General features: G+C 41.7%; 1 protein-coding gene across 1 annotated transcript; it reads left to right on the forward strand.

Moving 5' to 3' along the window:
• The first annotated feature begins 1,815 nt into the window (after positions 1-1,815).
• Positions 1,816-12,435, forward strand: tmem115 (transmembrane protein 115). Its single transcript, XM_061780247.1, has 4 exons — positions 1,816-2,131; positions 2,566-3,189; positions 7,139-7,503; positions 10,516-12,435. Exons 2-4 carry the CDS (start codon positions 2,698-2,700, stop codon positions 10,793-10,795), a joined length of 1,137 nt encoding a protein of 378 aa, XP_061636231.1. The 5' UTR covers positions 1,816-2,131; positions 2,566-2,697; the 3' UTR covers positions 10,796-12,435.
• The last annotated feature ends 2,715 nt before the right edge of the window (positions 12,436-15,150 follow it).

Here is a 15,150-nt window from a genome sequence, read left to right on the forward strand (position 1 = left end):
GTTCCAAAAAAGCTGGTACAGGGTCATGTTTACCACTGTGTTACATCACCTTTTCTTTTAACAACATTCAATAAACGTTTGGGAACAGAGGACACTAATTGTTGAAGCTTTGAAGGTGGAATTCTTTCCCATTCTTGCTTGATGTACAGCTTCAGCTGTTCAACAGTCTGAGGTCTCCGTTGTCATATTTTACGCTTCATAATGCGCCACACATTTTCAATGGGAGACAGGTCTGGACTGCAGGCAGGCCAGTCTAGTGCGCGCACTCTTTTACTATGAAGCCACACTCTTGTAACACGTGCAGAATGTGGTTTGGCATTGTCTTGCTGAAATAAGCAGGGAAACGACGTTGCTTGGATGGCAGCATATGTTTCTCCAAAACCTGTATGTACCTTTCAGCAATAATGGTGCCTTCACAGATATGTAAGTTACCCATGCCATTGCCACAAATACAGCCCCATACCATCACAGATGCTGGCTTTTGAACTTTGCGTCCATAACAGTCCGGATGGTTCTTTTCCTCTTTGGCCCGGAGGACACGACGTCCACAATTTCCAAACACAATTTGAAAGGTGGACTCGTCGGACCACAGAAGACTTTTCCACTTTGCATCAGTCCATCTTAGATGAGTTCCGGCCCAGAGAAGCCGGCGCCGTTTTTGGGTGTTGTTGATAAATGGCTTTTGCTTTGCAAGGTAGAGTTTCAATTTGCACTTACGGATGTAGTGCCGAACTGTATTTACTGACATTGGTTTTCCTAAGTGTTCCTGAGCCCATGTGGTGATAACCTTTACACACTGATGTTGGTTTTTGATGCAGTGCCGCCTGACTGATCGAAGATCACGGGCATTCAATGTTGGTTTTCGGCCTTGCCGCTTACATGCAGTGGTTTCTCCAGATTCTCTGAACCTTTTGATGATATTATGCACCGTAGATGATAAAATCCCTAAATTCCTTGCAATTGTACATTGAGGAACATTGTCCATAAACTGTTCAACTATTTTCTCACACACTTGTTCACAAAAAGGTGAACCTCGTCCCTTCTTTGCTTGTGAATGACTGAGCAATTCAGGGAAGCGCCTTTTACACCCAATCATGGCACCCACCTGCTCCCAATTAGCCTGTTCACCTGTGGGATGTTCCAAACAGGTGTTTGATGAGCATTCCTCAACTTTCTCAGTCTTTTTTGCCACCTATCCCAGCTTTTTGGGAACGTGTTGCAGCCATAAAATTCTAAGTTATTGATTATTTGCTAAAAACAATAAAGTTCATCAGTTTGAACATTAAATATCTTGTCTTTGTAGTGTATTCAATTAAATATAGGTTGTAACCATTGTATTCTGTTTTTATTTATGTCTAACACAACATCCCAACTTCATTGGAATTGGGGTTGTATATGTATAATTTATGTAGATACATTTACCCAAAATAATGAGTACAAAAAATAATTTGGTCGTGAATGGAATGCTGAAAAATCATGAAAGGATTTTGGTTTTCAATTGTTTTAATTCTAAAATGTACTCAAAACATACAGTACATGCACAACATGAATGCATACATTTTATGCATACATTTTACATATATGTGGACATTTATCGAATTAGTTAAATGTCACCAAAACACGTGTCATTATTGACTGCACAAGCAATCAACAATTTGCAGTATGTACGTGTATTTTGTCAAGTTTTATGACTTGTTAGGTAAATTTATTCAAATTTGAAATCTATTTGGAATAGGCAACTCGTTGGGCACCTTTGTGATAACAGAACTCCATTTCCCGGCATGCTCTTGTTTAAAAAAAAAGTGACGTGATTTAACGTTTTTTTCGCCTACTGCGGATGACGGTGGAAGGCGGTGTATGTCCGATGCTGAGTCGTGTTTATGACAGGAGGCGTACTTCATGCTAATATTTATTTCCACCAGCATTCGGAGGACAAAGGATGTTTAAATGAACGAAAAAGACACGGATCTTGGTCATTAACTAACTAATATTGACTCTGATTGTTCAACGTATCCGGGGTTGTTTTGAAAGGCCTGTGTTGCTGGCTTGCTCCGGGGAATCCTCGGACTCGCTCGGTAGATGCTGCCGGTGGCCGATGTGGTTGAAGTGACCACAGGCTAAAGTGCGAGAGGTTTGTCTTATCTCAAATTCTAACTAAGACGTTTTTGTGTGCTCCTCCATGGCGGGCACACATCAGCGCACAGTGCGGACGTTTTTGCTTAGCCAGCCAGCTAACTTTAGCTCCTCCGTGTTGACAAGCTAACTATCCAGATATCGCAGGTATTTGGGACTTTGGAACACTTTCTTCAGTTAATATTGAAACACTTTGCTCTTGCCACTACTTTTAATGGCGTATTCTCCATATTTATCCCCGACACCAATTGAGAAGCAGATCACAAGATCTCTTGGCTAAAAGGAACTAATATCCTTTCGCCTCGTTGGACTCTATGGATTTGTTTTGTCGTTACTTTCTTTCAGACTACCGGGATTGTTGAATGATTTTTTGTTTTTTTAGTTGAATGTAATGAAAGCCTTTCCTAGGCTTACTTGACGTTATCTTCAAAGGTCTCTCCGAGAGAAATGAGGCCAGTGGCGGTGTCTGACGCTTCAAGTGTCACCTCTCTGACTTGCTGTTAACCGCAAACCGACTCCACTTGATCTTTGAGCTGTTTGTGCTCCTGAGGGAACCTTCTCAACATGAATCGTTACCTGCCTGTGGCAAGGCAGCACTTCCTTGCTGCACTAGCGAGCACTAGTGTGGTTGTGAAAGCCATCAGTGCCCTGGTGGTTCTCCTCTACCTGCTCTCCTGGGCCCTGGACACATCGTATGTACTGGGGGTTACCCCAGGATATCTGTTCCCTCCTAACTTCTGGGTGTGGACACTGGTCACCCATGGGATCGTGGAAGAGCATGTGTGGGGCGTGGCAGCCAGTGTTGGGACAGTCATGTCATGTGGGCGCCTGCTGGAGCCTTTGTGGGGCGCACTGGAACTGCTGATCTTCTTTGCCGTGGTAAATGTATCCGCAGGCCTTCTAGCAGGCCTCTCCTACCTCCTCACCTATGTGGCCACCTTCAACCTGGACTTCTTGTTTGCTGTCCGTGTCCATGGAGTGGCCGGATTCCTGGGAGGAGTCCTTGTGGCACTGAAGCAGACCATGGGGGATACAACGGTGCTCAGAGTTCCACAGGTGAGGCTAACAATGTCTGGTAAGTAATACTGATGCCAGCTGGAGGACACGAGTCTGTCTTGAGAATAAGGATAGGCATTTGATATATCCATAGAATGGGAGAATGTCCCTCTATTTTCATGCCCATGTTGTATCGAAAAGATTATTGCTGCTCGAAGGAGCTGCCCTAGTGGGACTGTAGCTTGATTTCCGTGTTGTTCTTCACTTGACCACAAACTAGTTGGGACAGAATCGTCAGCTCGTTGCACCTTATTTTCATGAAACTGCCTGTCTCAAGTAAAATGGGAACCTTTGCTCTATAGATGTTGAAAACACTGACTGTGAAAAGCAAATTAGGTGTAGTCCGTACTCTTATGCTATCTTAAGGCCGGACGCAAATGTTTGTTTTGCCTCATATCCCTCGAACGAGTTTGATCATAGGAGGATTTTATACATACTGAACACGCATTTGCGCCACATTTAATGCTCCTCCCACCTCAGCGCACAATCCGAAGACGCTGTGCTGTGAGCGGCCAAACTTGATATGAGCATTCTATGATAGCAGTAAACTCAATTCAACTCACTTCCCAAAAAACAGCAGTTTGGAAAATAGTGAACATTTCATCAAAAAATGTTAATTTAAAATTGAAATTTAAATTTTATAAAATTTTTATTTAATGGCACTCTCAGTTTAAGAAAAAAAAAGTAACTAAGTAATTAACTGCCCCTACTAGCTGAATGCGAACATATAATGGAAAATTCCATGTAGACGCTAACACTAGCATGTACGATCGTGGTTTTACAGCTCTTGAAGCAACGGATATTTGAACACAAATTGTGGAACAACACGTAGACAGATAACACTGGTCAAGAACAAATTTATTGTTGTTGACCAGTTGGCAAGATAAAGCCCAATGATCGTAAAAACGGGATGCAGTGGTATTGGAATACAAGATTTTATTGTAGTAGTCTGACATAGTGCAATTCCGAAAGAGCAAATTTGTCTTGTAGTCTGATCCAAGCGTTACGTGCTGTTTGTCCCACACCGCTGACGTTTTTTTTTGTTTTTTGTTTTTTTAATAACTTCATTGTCCGTCAGATATTTACAGTACTACGTCAAAAGACACGTGACAAAGCTAAAAATAAACTAGCGTTTGGATTCAAATATGCTCTGTACAATGGCGACGCGGAGTAAATGTCTTTTGCAGACGGATTGGCGAATTATGACATTAAAGCCTATCAGCATCCATCCATCTATTTTCTGAGCCGCTTCTCCTCACTAGGGTCGCAGGCGTGCTGGAGCCTATCCCAGCTATCATCGGGCAGGAGGCGGGGTTCACCCTGAACTGGTTGCCAGCCAATCGCAGGGCACATACAAACAAACAACCATTCACACTTTCATTCACACCTATGGGCAATTTAGAGTCTCCAATTAATGCATGTTTTTGGGATGTGGGAGGAAACCGGAGTGCCCGGAGAAAACCCACGCAGGCACGGGGAGAACATGCAAACTCCACACAGGCGGGGCCGGGGATTGAACCCCGGTCCTCAGAACTGTGAGGCTGACGCTCTAACCAGTCTTCCACTGTGCCGCCGCCTATCAGCATTTAAAAAAAAAAAAATAAAAAAAAAAAAAAATATATATATATATATATATATATATACACACACACACACACACACACACACACACACACACAACCCCAATTCCAATGAACTTGGGACGTTGTGTTAAACATAAATAAAAACAGAATACAGTGATTTGCAAATAATGTTCAACCTATATTGAATTGAATACACTACAAATACAAGATCATTAATGTTCAAACTGATAAACTTTATTGTTTTTAGCAAATAATCATTAACTTAGAATTTTATGGCTGTAACACATTCCAAAAAAGCTGGGACAGGGTCATGTTTACAACTGTGTTACATCACCTTTTCTTTTAACAACATTCAATAAACGTTTGCGAACTGAGGACACTAATTGTTGACGCTTTGTAGGTGGAATTCTTTCCCATTCTTGCTTGATGTACAGCTTCAGTCCGGGGTCTCCGTTGTCGTATTTTACGCTTCATAATGCGCCACACATTTTCAATGGGAGACAGGTCTGGACTGCAGGCAGGCCAGTTTAGTACCCGCACTCTTTGACTACGAAGCCATGCTGTTGTAACACGTACAGAATGTGGTTTGGCATTGTCTTGCTGAAATAAGCAGGGGCGTCCATGAAAAAGACGTTGCTTAGATGGCAGCATATGTTTCTCCAAAACCTGTATGAACCTTTCAGCATTAATGGTGCCTTCACAGATGTTTATGTTACCCATGCCATTGGCTAACACAGCCCCATACCATCACAGATGCTGGCTTTTGAACTTTGCGTCCATAACAGTCCGGATGGTTCTTTTCCTCTTTGGCCCGGAGGACACAAGGTCCACAATTTCCCAATACAATTTGAAATGTGGACTCGTCGGACCACAGAACACTTTTCCACTTTGCATCAGAATCAGAATCATCTTTATTTGCCAAGTATGTCCAAAACACACAAGGAATTTGTCTCCGGTAGTCCATCTTAGATGAGCTCGGGTCCAGAGAAGCCGGCGGCGTTTCTGGGTGTTGTTGATAAATGGCTTTTGCTTTGCATAGTAGAGTTTCAAGTTGCGCTTACGGATGTAGCGCCGAACTGTATTTACTGACATTGGTTTTCTGAAGTGTTCCTGAGCCCATGTGGTGATATCCTTTACACATTGATGTCGGTTTTTGATGCAGTGCCGCCTGAGGGATCGAAGGTCACAAGCATTCAATGTTGGTTTTCGGCCTTGCCGCTTACATGCAGTGGTTTCTCCAGATTCTCTGAACCTTTTGATGATGATATGGACCGTAGATGGTGAAATCCCTAAATTCCTTGCAATTGTACGTTGATGAACCTTGTCCTTAAATTGTTCGACTATTTTCTCATGCACTTGTTCACAAAGAGGTGAACCTCGCCCCATCTTTGCTGGCACCCACCTGTTCCCAATTAGCCTGTTCACCTGTGGGATGTTCCAAACAGGTGTTTAATGAGAATTCCTCAACTTTGTCAATCTTTTTTTCCACCTGTCCCAGCTTTTTTTGGAATGTGTTGCAGCCATAAAATTCTAAGTCAATGATTATTTGCTAAAAACATTAAATATCTTGTCTTTGTAGTGTATTCAATTAAATATATGTTGAACATGATTTGCAAATCATTGTATTCTGTTTTTATTTATGTTTAACACAACTTCATTGGAATTGGGGTTGTGTGTGTGTGTGTGTGTATGTGTGTATATATATATATATATATATATATATACATACATACACAAACCTGACTTGAACAAGAGAAATGGCTGTCATTTTCAGATTCAGCAATGCAAAATGATCCTAAATCCATCCATCCATCCATTTTCTGAGCCGCTTCTCACTAGGGTCGCGGGCGTGCTGGAGCCTATCCCAGCTATCGACGGGCAGGAGGCGGGGTACACCGTGAACTGGTTGCCAGCCAATCGCAGGGCACATATAAACAAACAACCATTCACACCTACGGGCAATTTAGAGTTGTCAATTAACCTACCACTCATGTTCTTGGGATGTGGGAGGAAACCGGAGTGCCCGGACAAAACCCACGCAGGCACGGGGAGAACATGCAAACTCCACACAGGCGGGGCCGGGGATTGAACCCCAGTCCTCAGAACTGTGAGGCTGACGCTCTAACCAGTCGGCCGCCTGATCCTAAATAATTTGGGGAAAAAACATGTAAGTCAATTTACAAAAAATCTTTTGGGGGTAACCCAGTGTAATATAACAATACTCATAGGCATATATGCTTTATCCTCTATGAAAAAGGACGAATATTACAACAACTTAGTCGTAGTAGAGGAATAGTGTGGGTCCATCATACTTGCCTAACCATTTCCCCCCTCAAGAATTAAGCCCTTTCTTCTTCATTTACCAGGTAAGGCTCAAAGCAGCTCCAGCTTTGGTCCTCCTCCTCCTGGCTTTACTGCGTCTCTCAGGCCTCCTGGAAAGTGCCACCCCCCTTGCAGCATACAGTTACGGCGCCCTGTCCGGCTGGGTGTACCTGCGCTTCTATCAGAGGCACAGCAGGGGCCGTGGCGACATGTCGGACCACTTTGCTTTTGCAAGTTTCTTCCCAGAGGCGCTGCAGCCGGCGGTGGGTCTGCTGGCAGGTTTGGTCCATTCTGCCTTGGTGAAGGTGAAGGTGTGCAGGAAGATGGTGAAGAGGTACGACGTGGGCGCGCCGTCGTCCATCACCATCAGCCTGCCGGGGACAGACCCACAAGATGCTGAGAGGAGGAGGTGAGTCAGGAGTAAAAATGACCCACCTATCTGTCATATTTTTTCAGGAGCAAGACAGAACAATATTACAGCTATTTATTTTCTAAAAACACAACAAACGACTTGGTCAAAATGTAACTTATCTTAGTTGGTGCCAAAATGAAACAAAACTTTTCATCTCAATGCTCTGTATCAGTCGTGTAAAGCATATGTTGTATTGCGAAATCAAAACAAATATGAATCACATCATCATGTCGGACATCTGAAAACAGTTCTCATGTCAGTGATATGATTTTTGTCAAGTTAACTAAAGGATCAAGAATTATTGTGCATTTTACACAATTATTAATTTAATTTCTTGTTTTGCTCAAATTAGCCCGTTTTAGCGCATTTTTTGCACGTGAGCGACTAAACGTCAACCCCCAATGTTGCTGGGCCAATGGTGAGTCCGGCTTTTGTTACCATGACGACCGGGAGCAGCTTCTGTTCGTTACAACTAGATCTTCTACATGCGGGAGCAGAGCCCAGAGTGTGGAAATAAAGCGAGTATAAAGACAATGAAAGTATTTTTACTCATGGAGGCACTTCATACAATGCACTCCTTTTACGTGCCACATGCACACATCACAGAACACAACATATTCCACCATGTCGAAAAAACCCTCAATGCAGCTTTCCTTAACTTTTTTGCGTTAACATGATAACAGCGGCACTGCACCAGTAGAGGTTGGGGGGGTGTTTCTGCATTTTGGTGCCTCTGCAATGTAGTGTTTCAGACACTGTTGTCCAGCAGCTGGACTCTGGCTGTCGCTTGAAAGTTGCTCTTGAGCTTCACCTAGCCTAGCTGGGCATGTTACGGGTAGTGAAACTGTGGTTATTAGGTAAAGTAGTCCAATTGAAGATTTACTTTGCTCTTTAATTTCACTTTCGATGGCTGGTCAGGTACTCTACTATGTTGTACAAGCAATTAAAAAGTCAATTTCCCCATAATATTTCCCTTTTAATGGAACATGCATAAGAATGCACAGTCAGGCCAATCATCAAATGTTGTCACCTGACCCATATGCTCATTACAAAGACGAAATGTTATATATACCAGTAACCTAAGGGAAGCAGCAAGATACAGTGGCTTGAATAAGTATTTAACACGTCACCATTTTTGTCATTAAATATATTTCTAAAGGTGCTATCGACATGAAAATTTCACCAGATGTTGGGAACAACCCAAGTAATCCATACATGCAAAGAAAGTAGAACACATAAGCTCGGAAATTAAGTTGTGTGTAATGATGTGAAATGACACAGGGAAAAAGTATTGAACACGCCAACTGGTATTTACTTTGTACAAAAGCCATTGTTTGCAATGACAGCTTCAAGACGCCTCCTGTATGGAGAAACTAGTCGCATGCATTGCTCTGATGTGATTTTGGCCCTTTCCTCTACACAAGCAGTCTTCAAATCTTGAAGGGTCCGTGGCCTTCTTTTATGGACCTTGAGTTTCAGTTTTTTCCATAGGGCAATTCTAGCAGCTTTTATTTTATTTTTTTTAAACCAATTGAGAGTTTCCTTGGCAGTATATTTTGGATCATTATCCTGCTGAAATGTCCACCCTCGTTTCATTTTCGTCATCCTCGTAGATGGCAGCAGATGTTTGTCAATAATGTCTTTGTAAATTTGCCCATTCATCCTTCCTTCAATAATGTGAAGTTTAGCAGTACCATTTGCTGAAAAGGAGCACCACACCTTCATGTTCCCACCTCCAAAATTCACTGTTGATGTGGTGTTTTTAGGGTGATGTGCAGTACCATTTCTCCTCCAAACATGGTGTGCATTATGGCATCCAAACAGTTAAATTTTGCTCTTATCCGACCAGACTATATTCTCACAGTATTTACCTGGCTTGTCCAAATGTTGTTCAACAAACTTTAAACAAGCTTTGACATGCTTTTTTTTTTCCCGCAATGGGCTCTTGCGTGTTGAGCGTGCATACAGGCCATGGCGGCAGAGTGAATTACTCACCGTTTTCCTTGTGACAGCAGTACCTGCTACTTCCAGGTCTTTTTGAAGCTCTCCACAGGTGGTCCTTGGCTCTTGGACAACTCTTCTGATTATTCTTTGCACTCCTCTGTCAGAAATGTTGCGATGAGCACCTGATCGAGGCAAATTTATGTTGGTATGATTGGCTTTCCACTTACACATTATAGCCCCAACCTTGCTCACTGGAACGTTCAGAAGCTTAGATATGCACCTGTAAAAAATGCCATTGTTATGTTTTGCAACAATTAGTTTGCGATGGTCTTGAGACAGCTCTCTGCACTTACCCATCATGAGATGTGTCTTGACTCACACCTTGGGACTGAGACCTTTTTGTAGGCTATCAATTAGGACTGAGTCAGCTGATATTAATTTGCACTGACAATGGGCTGGATTGCAGTTTAATTATTGATAGATTTTAGGGTTTCTCTTCGCTTTCCATGCCTTTTTGCACCTCCCTTCGTGTGTTCAATACTTTTTTCCCTGTGTCATTTCAAATTTTTACATACGACTTAATTTCTGATCTTATTTGTTCTCCTTTCTTTGTATTTATGGATTACTTTGGTTGTTCCCAACATCTGGTGAAATGTTCACGTCGATAGCACCTTTGGAAATATATTTGAGAAAAATGGTGATGTTTTAAATACTTACTTCAGCCGCTGAATGTTCACTTCCAATTGACTGTAAGCTTCAAAATTCATGAATGTATGATTTATTTTTGCAATAGTTACAATGTGACTTGGCAAATATCCTCGTACAGCTTACTTTAACTTAATGAACGTTAACAACACAAAATCAGTTGAATGTCAGCCCCCCGAATGAAGGTTTTGTTGCATCATGAATAAAAAGCACATCAGGTGAGCAGTCACGATGAATAGAATACAATGGACTCGTCCCGCTCTTCATTGCATGTTTATTTCTGAATAACAAGGGAGGGATTTGCTGTACATCCTTATGTTATGAGTATAGAAGTAACTATCCTCTCCCGCCTCCTCGCAGACAACTGGCCCTCAAGGCTCTGAACGAGCGTCTCAAGCGCGTGGAGGACCAGTCTGCTTGGCCCAGTATGGACGACGAGGAAGACGACGAGGTTGATGAGATCCGGACCGACATGCAACCACTCCTCCCGCATGACCCCACCTCTTCTATGCCCCGGCCAGCAGCGAGTGGACCTGTTGGCATGACCCTCTCCTCATCCTCAATGTCACAGAGCGGCGGAGCACAGGCCAACCCGGAGTCGAGCATCATCAGCTTCGAGGACGCACCCTCTAGATCGTAACCTATTTAATCTAATAGACGTGATGATCATGTCACTGGCAGGTGTACTAACTTAAATGATGCAAGGTGTTAGACCTGTTCATACACTGTTACTGTCACCTTGGAGTCCAAACGTGGGTTTAGTGTGTCTTTTCACTTCACACGTGTTGGATGTGCACAGTGTAGTCAGTCAGGCCTTGGCTTCCATCTTGCGTACAGATGCAAGTTAAGCAGCCATTTTCTCGTGTCCTGCTTTAATCCCAACTGAACTGAGTGGGGGGCTTTTTTGTGTGTGTGTTTGCTTTTTAAATAAATGGTAAGTTGGATGTACACTTCCTTTTATTTTTATTTTTATTTTTGAAGCAGCCACTGTTGTTTGCCAAGAGAACTTGGGTTCATGACAAAGACGTGGTCCCAAAAAGACAGACTCTACACGCTGCCTTTCTGTCAGGGTTTTGGTTTGATAACACGGTGACGAAGAGTTGAAGTACAGACACGGTATCGTCAGCACTAGCTGCTCGTGACGGGAGAGACGCTCCGGCAAATCGGCAATGAAAAAAAGATTTAAACGCTAAGTGCCAGCTGCAAATATTCTGGACCGATTTACAGTTTTAGGACTATCTTCCATCTGAGAACTGCTTATTTGTTCCATTTTCACTCCAGATTTGTTCACCACTTTATTAAAAACAACTTTCTGTCCTCGCACGGGTAGTGGATTTCTTTTTTAACCTCTGATTTGTCTGATATTTTAGGTTGACTTTGTCTAATCCTGGACTGTCTTAAGAGTTAGCAATAGCTGTTTTAACTATTGCTGCCCTTTATATGGCCAATTCAATTTAGTGAGTTTGCATAATTTTTTTTTTCTATATACTCTCAAAATGTACAGATTTAGTTTGTGTCTGATGTTATCTTCCTGGCTGAGCCCACAGAGGGCAAATTGCTCCGTCAATAGAGTACACCTGCACTGATCAGTCGTCAGCATTGTTTGTGCTATTTGAGCACTCTGGATCGACTGCATTTGTAAAATTGCAGCACCTGACAGGTTAATCCACACTGTTCAATAGATTGAGTGCAGGATGAAACATCATGAGGCTAGAGAGCAGATTATTGAGGCCTGGATTCCCAATTGTCAAGGCAAATTAGACACAAAATAAACTTGCTAAGATCATGAACACGATAAATTGCGGCATATGCCCGTTATATTAATATTTGCAGTAGACCTGTTCATTTTACAAATTATGGATTGAAATGAACGAAATGCTCGTGTCCAAATGTATTGAAATTGTAAACAAATCAGACAAGAACTGCAAATACGAACACAAATTGGTTATGGAACCACAGTTAAATGTAATCAAATGCATTCTGATTATTTTCTTATTGTCCCTCTTATGTAACAAACATTTGATTGAAAGCAGACAAAGATGTGAAATAAAAGTCACATGCCATTTTTGAGGGGCGGGGGGAGCACGAAGAAATCCATTGTGGTGGGCAGATAACAGGAGTTTCCTCCATTTTTGTTTTATTTTGGGAATTTATACCCAAACCTATGTGTTAGATCACCATACTATCAGATGCTTTTAACTGTCCATCTCGCTTTTTGTGTGTTCGGGAATGCATTTATTGTCTTTTATTTTTTAAATATAATTTGTATTTTATTTTTTACAGCTGACTCTTGATCATTGTTGAAGTGCAGATGGTTCCAAATGAAATGTTCAACACAAAAAAATATGGTTGACTTTGGACTGATGGAAATCCATATGAGTAAGGGAGGGTACGGGGACATTGAAATTGTCCCATGAAGATGGTGACAGGTGGGGAACCTACATAATCAGAATCATCTTTATTTTGCCAAATATGTCCAAAAAACACACAAGGAATTTGTGGGCGTGAGGGGATTTGATGTGGTCTTGCATGTGGGAAAAAAAATAATCCATAAAAGGTTAGTTGATGAACAGCCCAAAACATTTTAATCAAATGTGTTTCATAATTGCATCATATTTTTCCATCCATTTTGTAAGATGCTCAGATGACTTTAAAAACTGAAATTACCCCTCAATGGAAAAAGTTTCTGAACCCCTGATTTAAATTTATGCTCGAGTGGGATGAAGGTTTTTTTCATCATTAAAGCAAAAACTTTACTGTATTTTCTTTTGTGGGTTATTAATATTAAAGACAAAATAACCCAAATTGTGATACAGCCGACTATTTAAGACCAACATCTAGTTGCATTGATAATAAAAATGGGTAAAAGCAAGTTCTGTTTACCACATTATTTTATACAATGTTGGCAGTGTAGCAGTAGCAGTGTTCACATTCACACAGCTTCCAGTACCTCAACATAATGGAAGTGAATGACAGGTGCTGTATTATGTTTGTCAAAGAAGGCAATTCAATACAGTATTTGTAACTGTCCTTGCTTTTTCATCTCACTCATGCTGAAGGCAGTTTCTTTTGTGTGTGGTGACCAGTTGCACACAAGAGTTTTACTTTTCAAATATATTTCTTGGCTCTAGAATTTATTTTTCTTGGCTTTATAAATGTATAGAATATTTAAAAAGATAGTTGTATGAAATGTGCGTTGCAGCTTCATGTCTTGGATTTGACAGTGAAGAGATGCTATTGTATTCTGAAAGCCATTGTAATCATTGTCACAACACGTCTTCACTGTGAGCATCCCCTCAAGGGTACACATCTACATATTCCAGCTGTTATGTATCTGAGGATTAGAAAAACTGTCCGGGAGGCAAGTCTCAGATATAATGCACTTTTAATACATGAATATTCCATCGCACTTGTTATTTTGGGAACTATGTCCAGTCGATGTATTGTAAGAAGTCTACACTCTCCTGTTCAAATGCCAGATTTTAGTAATACAAAAAATAAGACCAAGATCATTTCAAAACTTTTTCCACCTTTAAATGTGACCTACAACCTATACAAAAAAAATATTTTCAAGTAAAACAAAAAAAAAACTTAAGATAATGTTGCACAAGTGTGCACAACCTCTTAACTGTGGATGTGGCTGTTCAGAATTGTTCAGTCACATTCAAATTCATGTTAAATGGGAGTCAACACACAACTGCTACTTAAAAGTGCCTTGATTAGCTCCACATTAGGTTCAGATGTTTTAGTTGGCTTTTCCTGACTTTTTATTTCTAGCAGAAGCCTGAAGTTTTTGTGGGAAGATTGACTGCTGTTTGGAACTGTTCATTATTCCATGCACCTTGTCTAAAGGCCCGAGTTCCAGCTGAGGGAAAAACAGCTGCAAAGCATGATGCTGCCACCACTATGCTTTACTGTAGCTATGGTGCTCTTTTAGTGATGAGCAGTGTTGTGTTTGTGCCAAAAAATCTCTTTTGGAATAAAGTCCTAATGATATAAGTTTTACCTTGGTTTCATTGGACCATAAAACATTTTCCCTCGTGTGTTTGGGAGATTTCAAGTGTGTTCGCAAAATGTAGCTAGGCCTCGTTTTTCTTTGTAACCTAAGGCTAAGACTTTCCAGAGATGTTCGATTGGATTCAAGTCCGGGATCTGGCTGGGCCACTCAAGGACATTCACAGGATTCCCCCTGAAGCCACACCTTTGTTATCTTGACTGTGTGCTTTAGGTCATTGTTGTGTCGGAAGGTGAATCGACACCCTCGTCTGAGTTCCAGAGCACTCTGGAGCAAGTTACCTTGAAATATTTCTCTATATTTTGCAACTGTCATCTTACACTCTATGCGGACTAGTCGCCCACTTCCTGCAGCAGAAAAACAGCCCCACAGCATGATGCTGCCACCATCCGTCACAGTAGGGATGGTGTTAGTCAGGTGATGAGCAGCGCCTCTTCGTCTTCAGATATGACACTTGCAATTCAGGCCAAAAAGCTCTATTTTGGTTTCATTAGGCCAGAGAATTTTGTTTCTGCAGGTCTGAGAATCCTTAAGGTGCCTTTTGGCAAACTCCAAGCGGCTTGCCATGTGACTTTTAGTGAGAAATGGCTTACGTCTGGCCACTCTACCCTAAAGGCCTGATTGGTGGAGTGCGTTAACAATGGTTGACCTTCCGGATGGTTCTCCTGTCCCTGGAAGGGAACACTGGACCTCGGCCTTAGGGACCATAGGGTTCTTGTTCACCTCTCTGACCAAGGCACTTCTTTTCCGGTTACTCAGCTTGGTCGTCCAGCCAGATCTAGGAAGGGTCCTGGTGGTTCCAAACTTCTTCCATTTCCAAATAATCGAGACCAAAGTGCTTTTCGGGACCTTCAATTATGCTAAAATTCTTTTGTATCCTTCCCTAGATTTGTGCCTTGACAAAATCCAGTCTCTAAGGTCTGCAGATAATTCCTTTGACTTCATTGCTTGATTTCTGCTTTGATATGCACTGTCAACTA

This window comes from Phyllopteryx taeniolatus, chromosome 1 (assembly GCF_024500385.1).
Source record: "Phyllopteryx taeniolatus isolate TA_2022b chromosome 1, UOR_Ptae_1.2, whole genome shotgun sequence".
Lineage (NCBI taxonomy): Eukaryota > Metazoa > Chordata > Actinopteri > Syngnathiformes > Syngnathidae > Phyllopteryx > Phyllopteryx taeniolatus.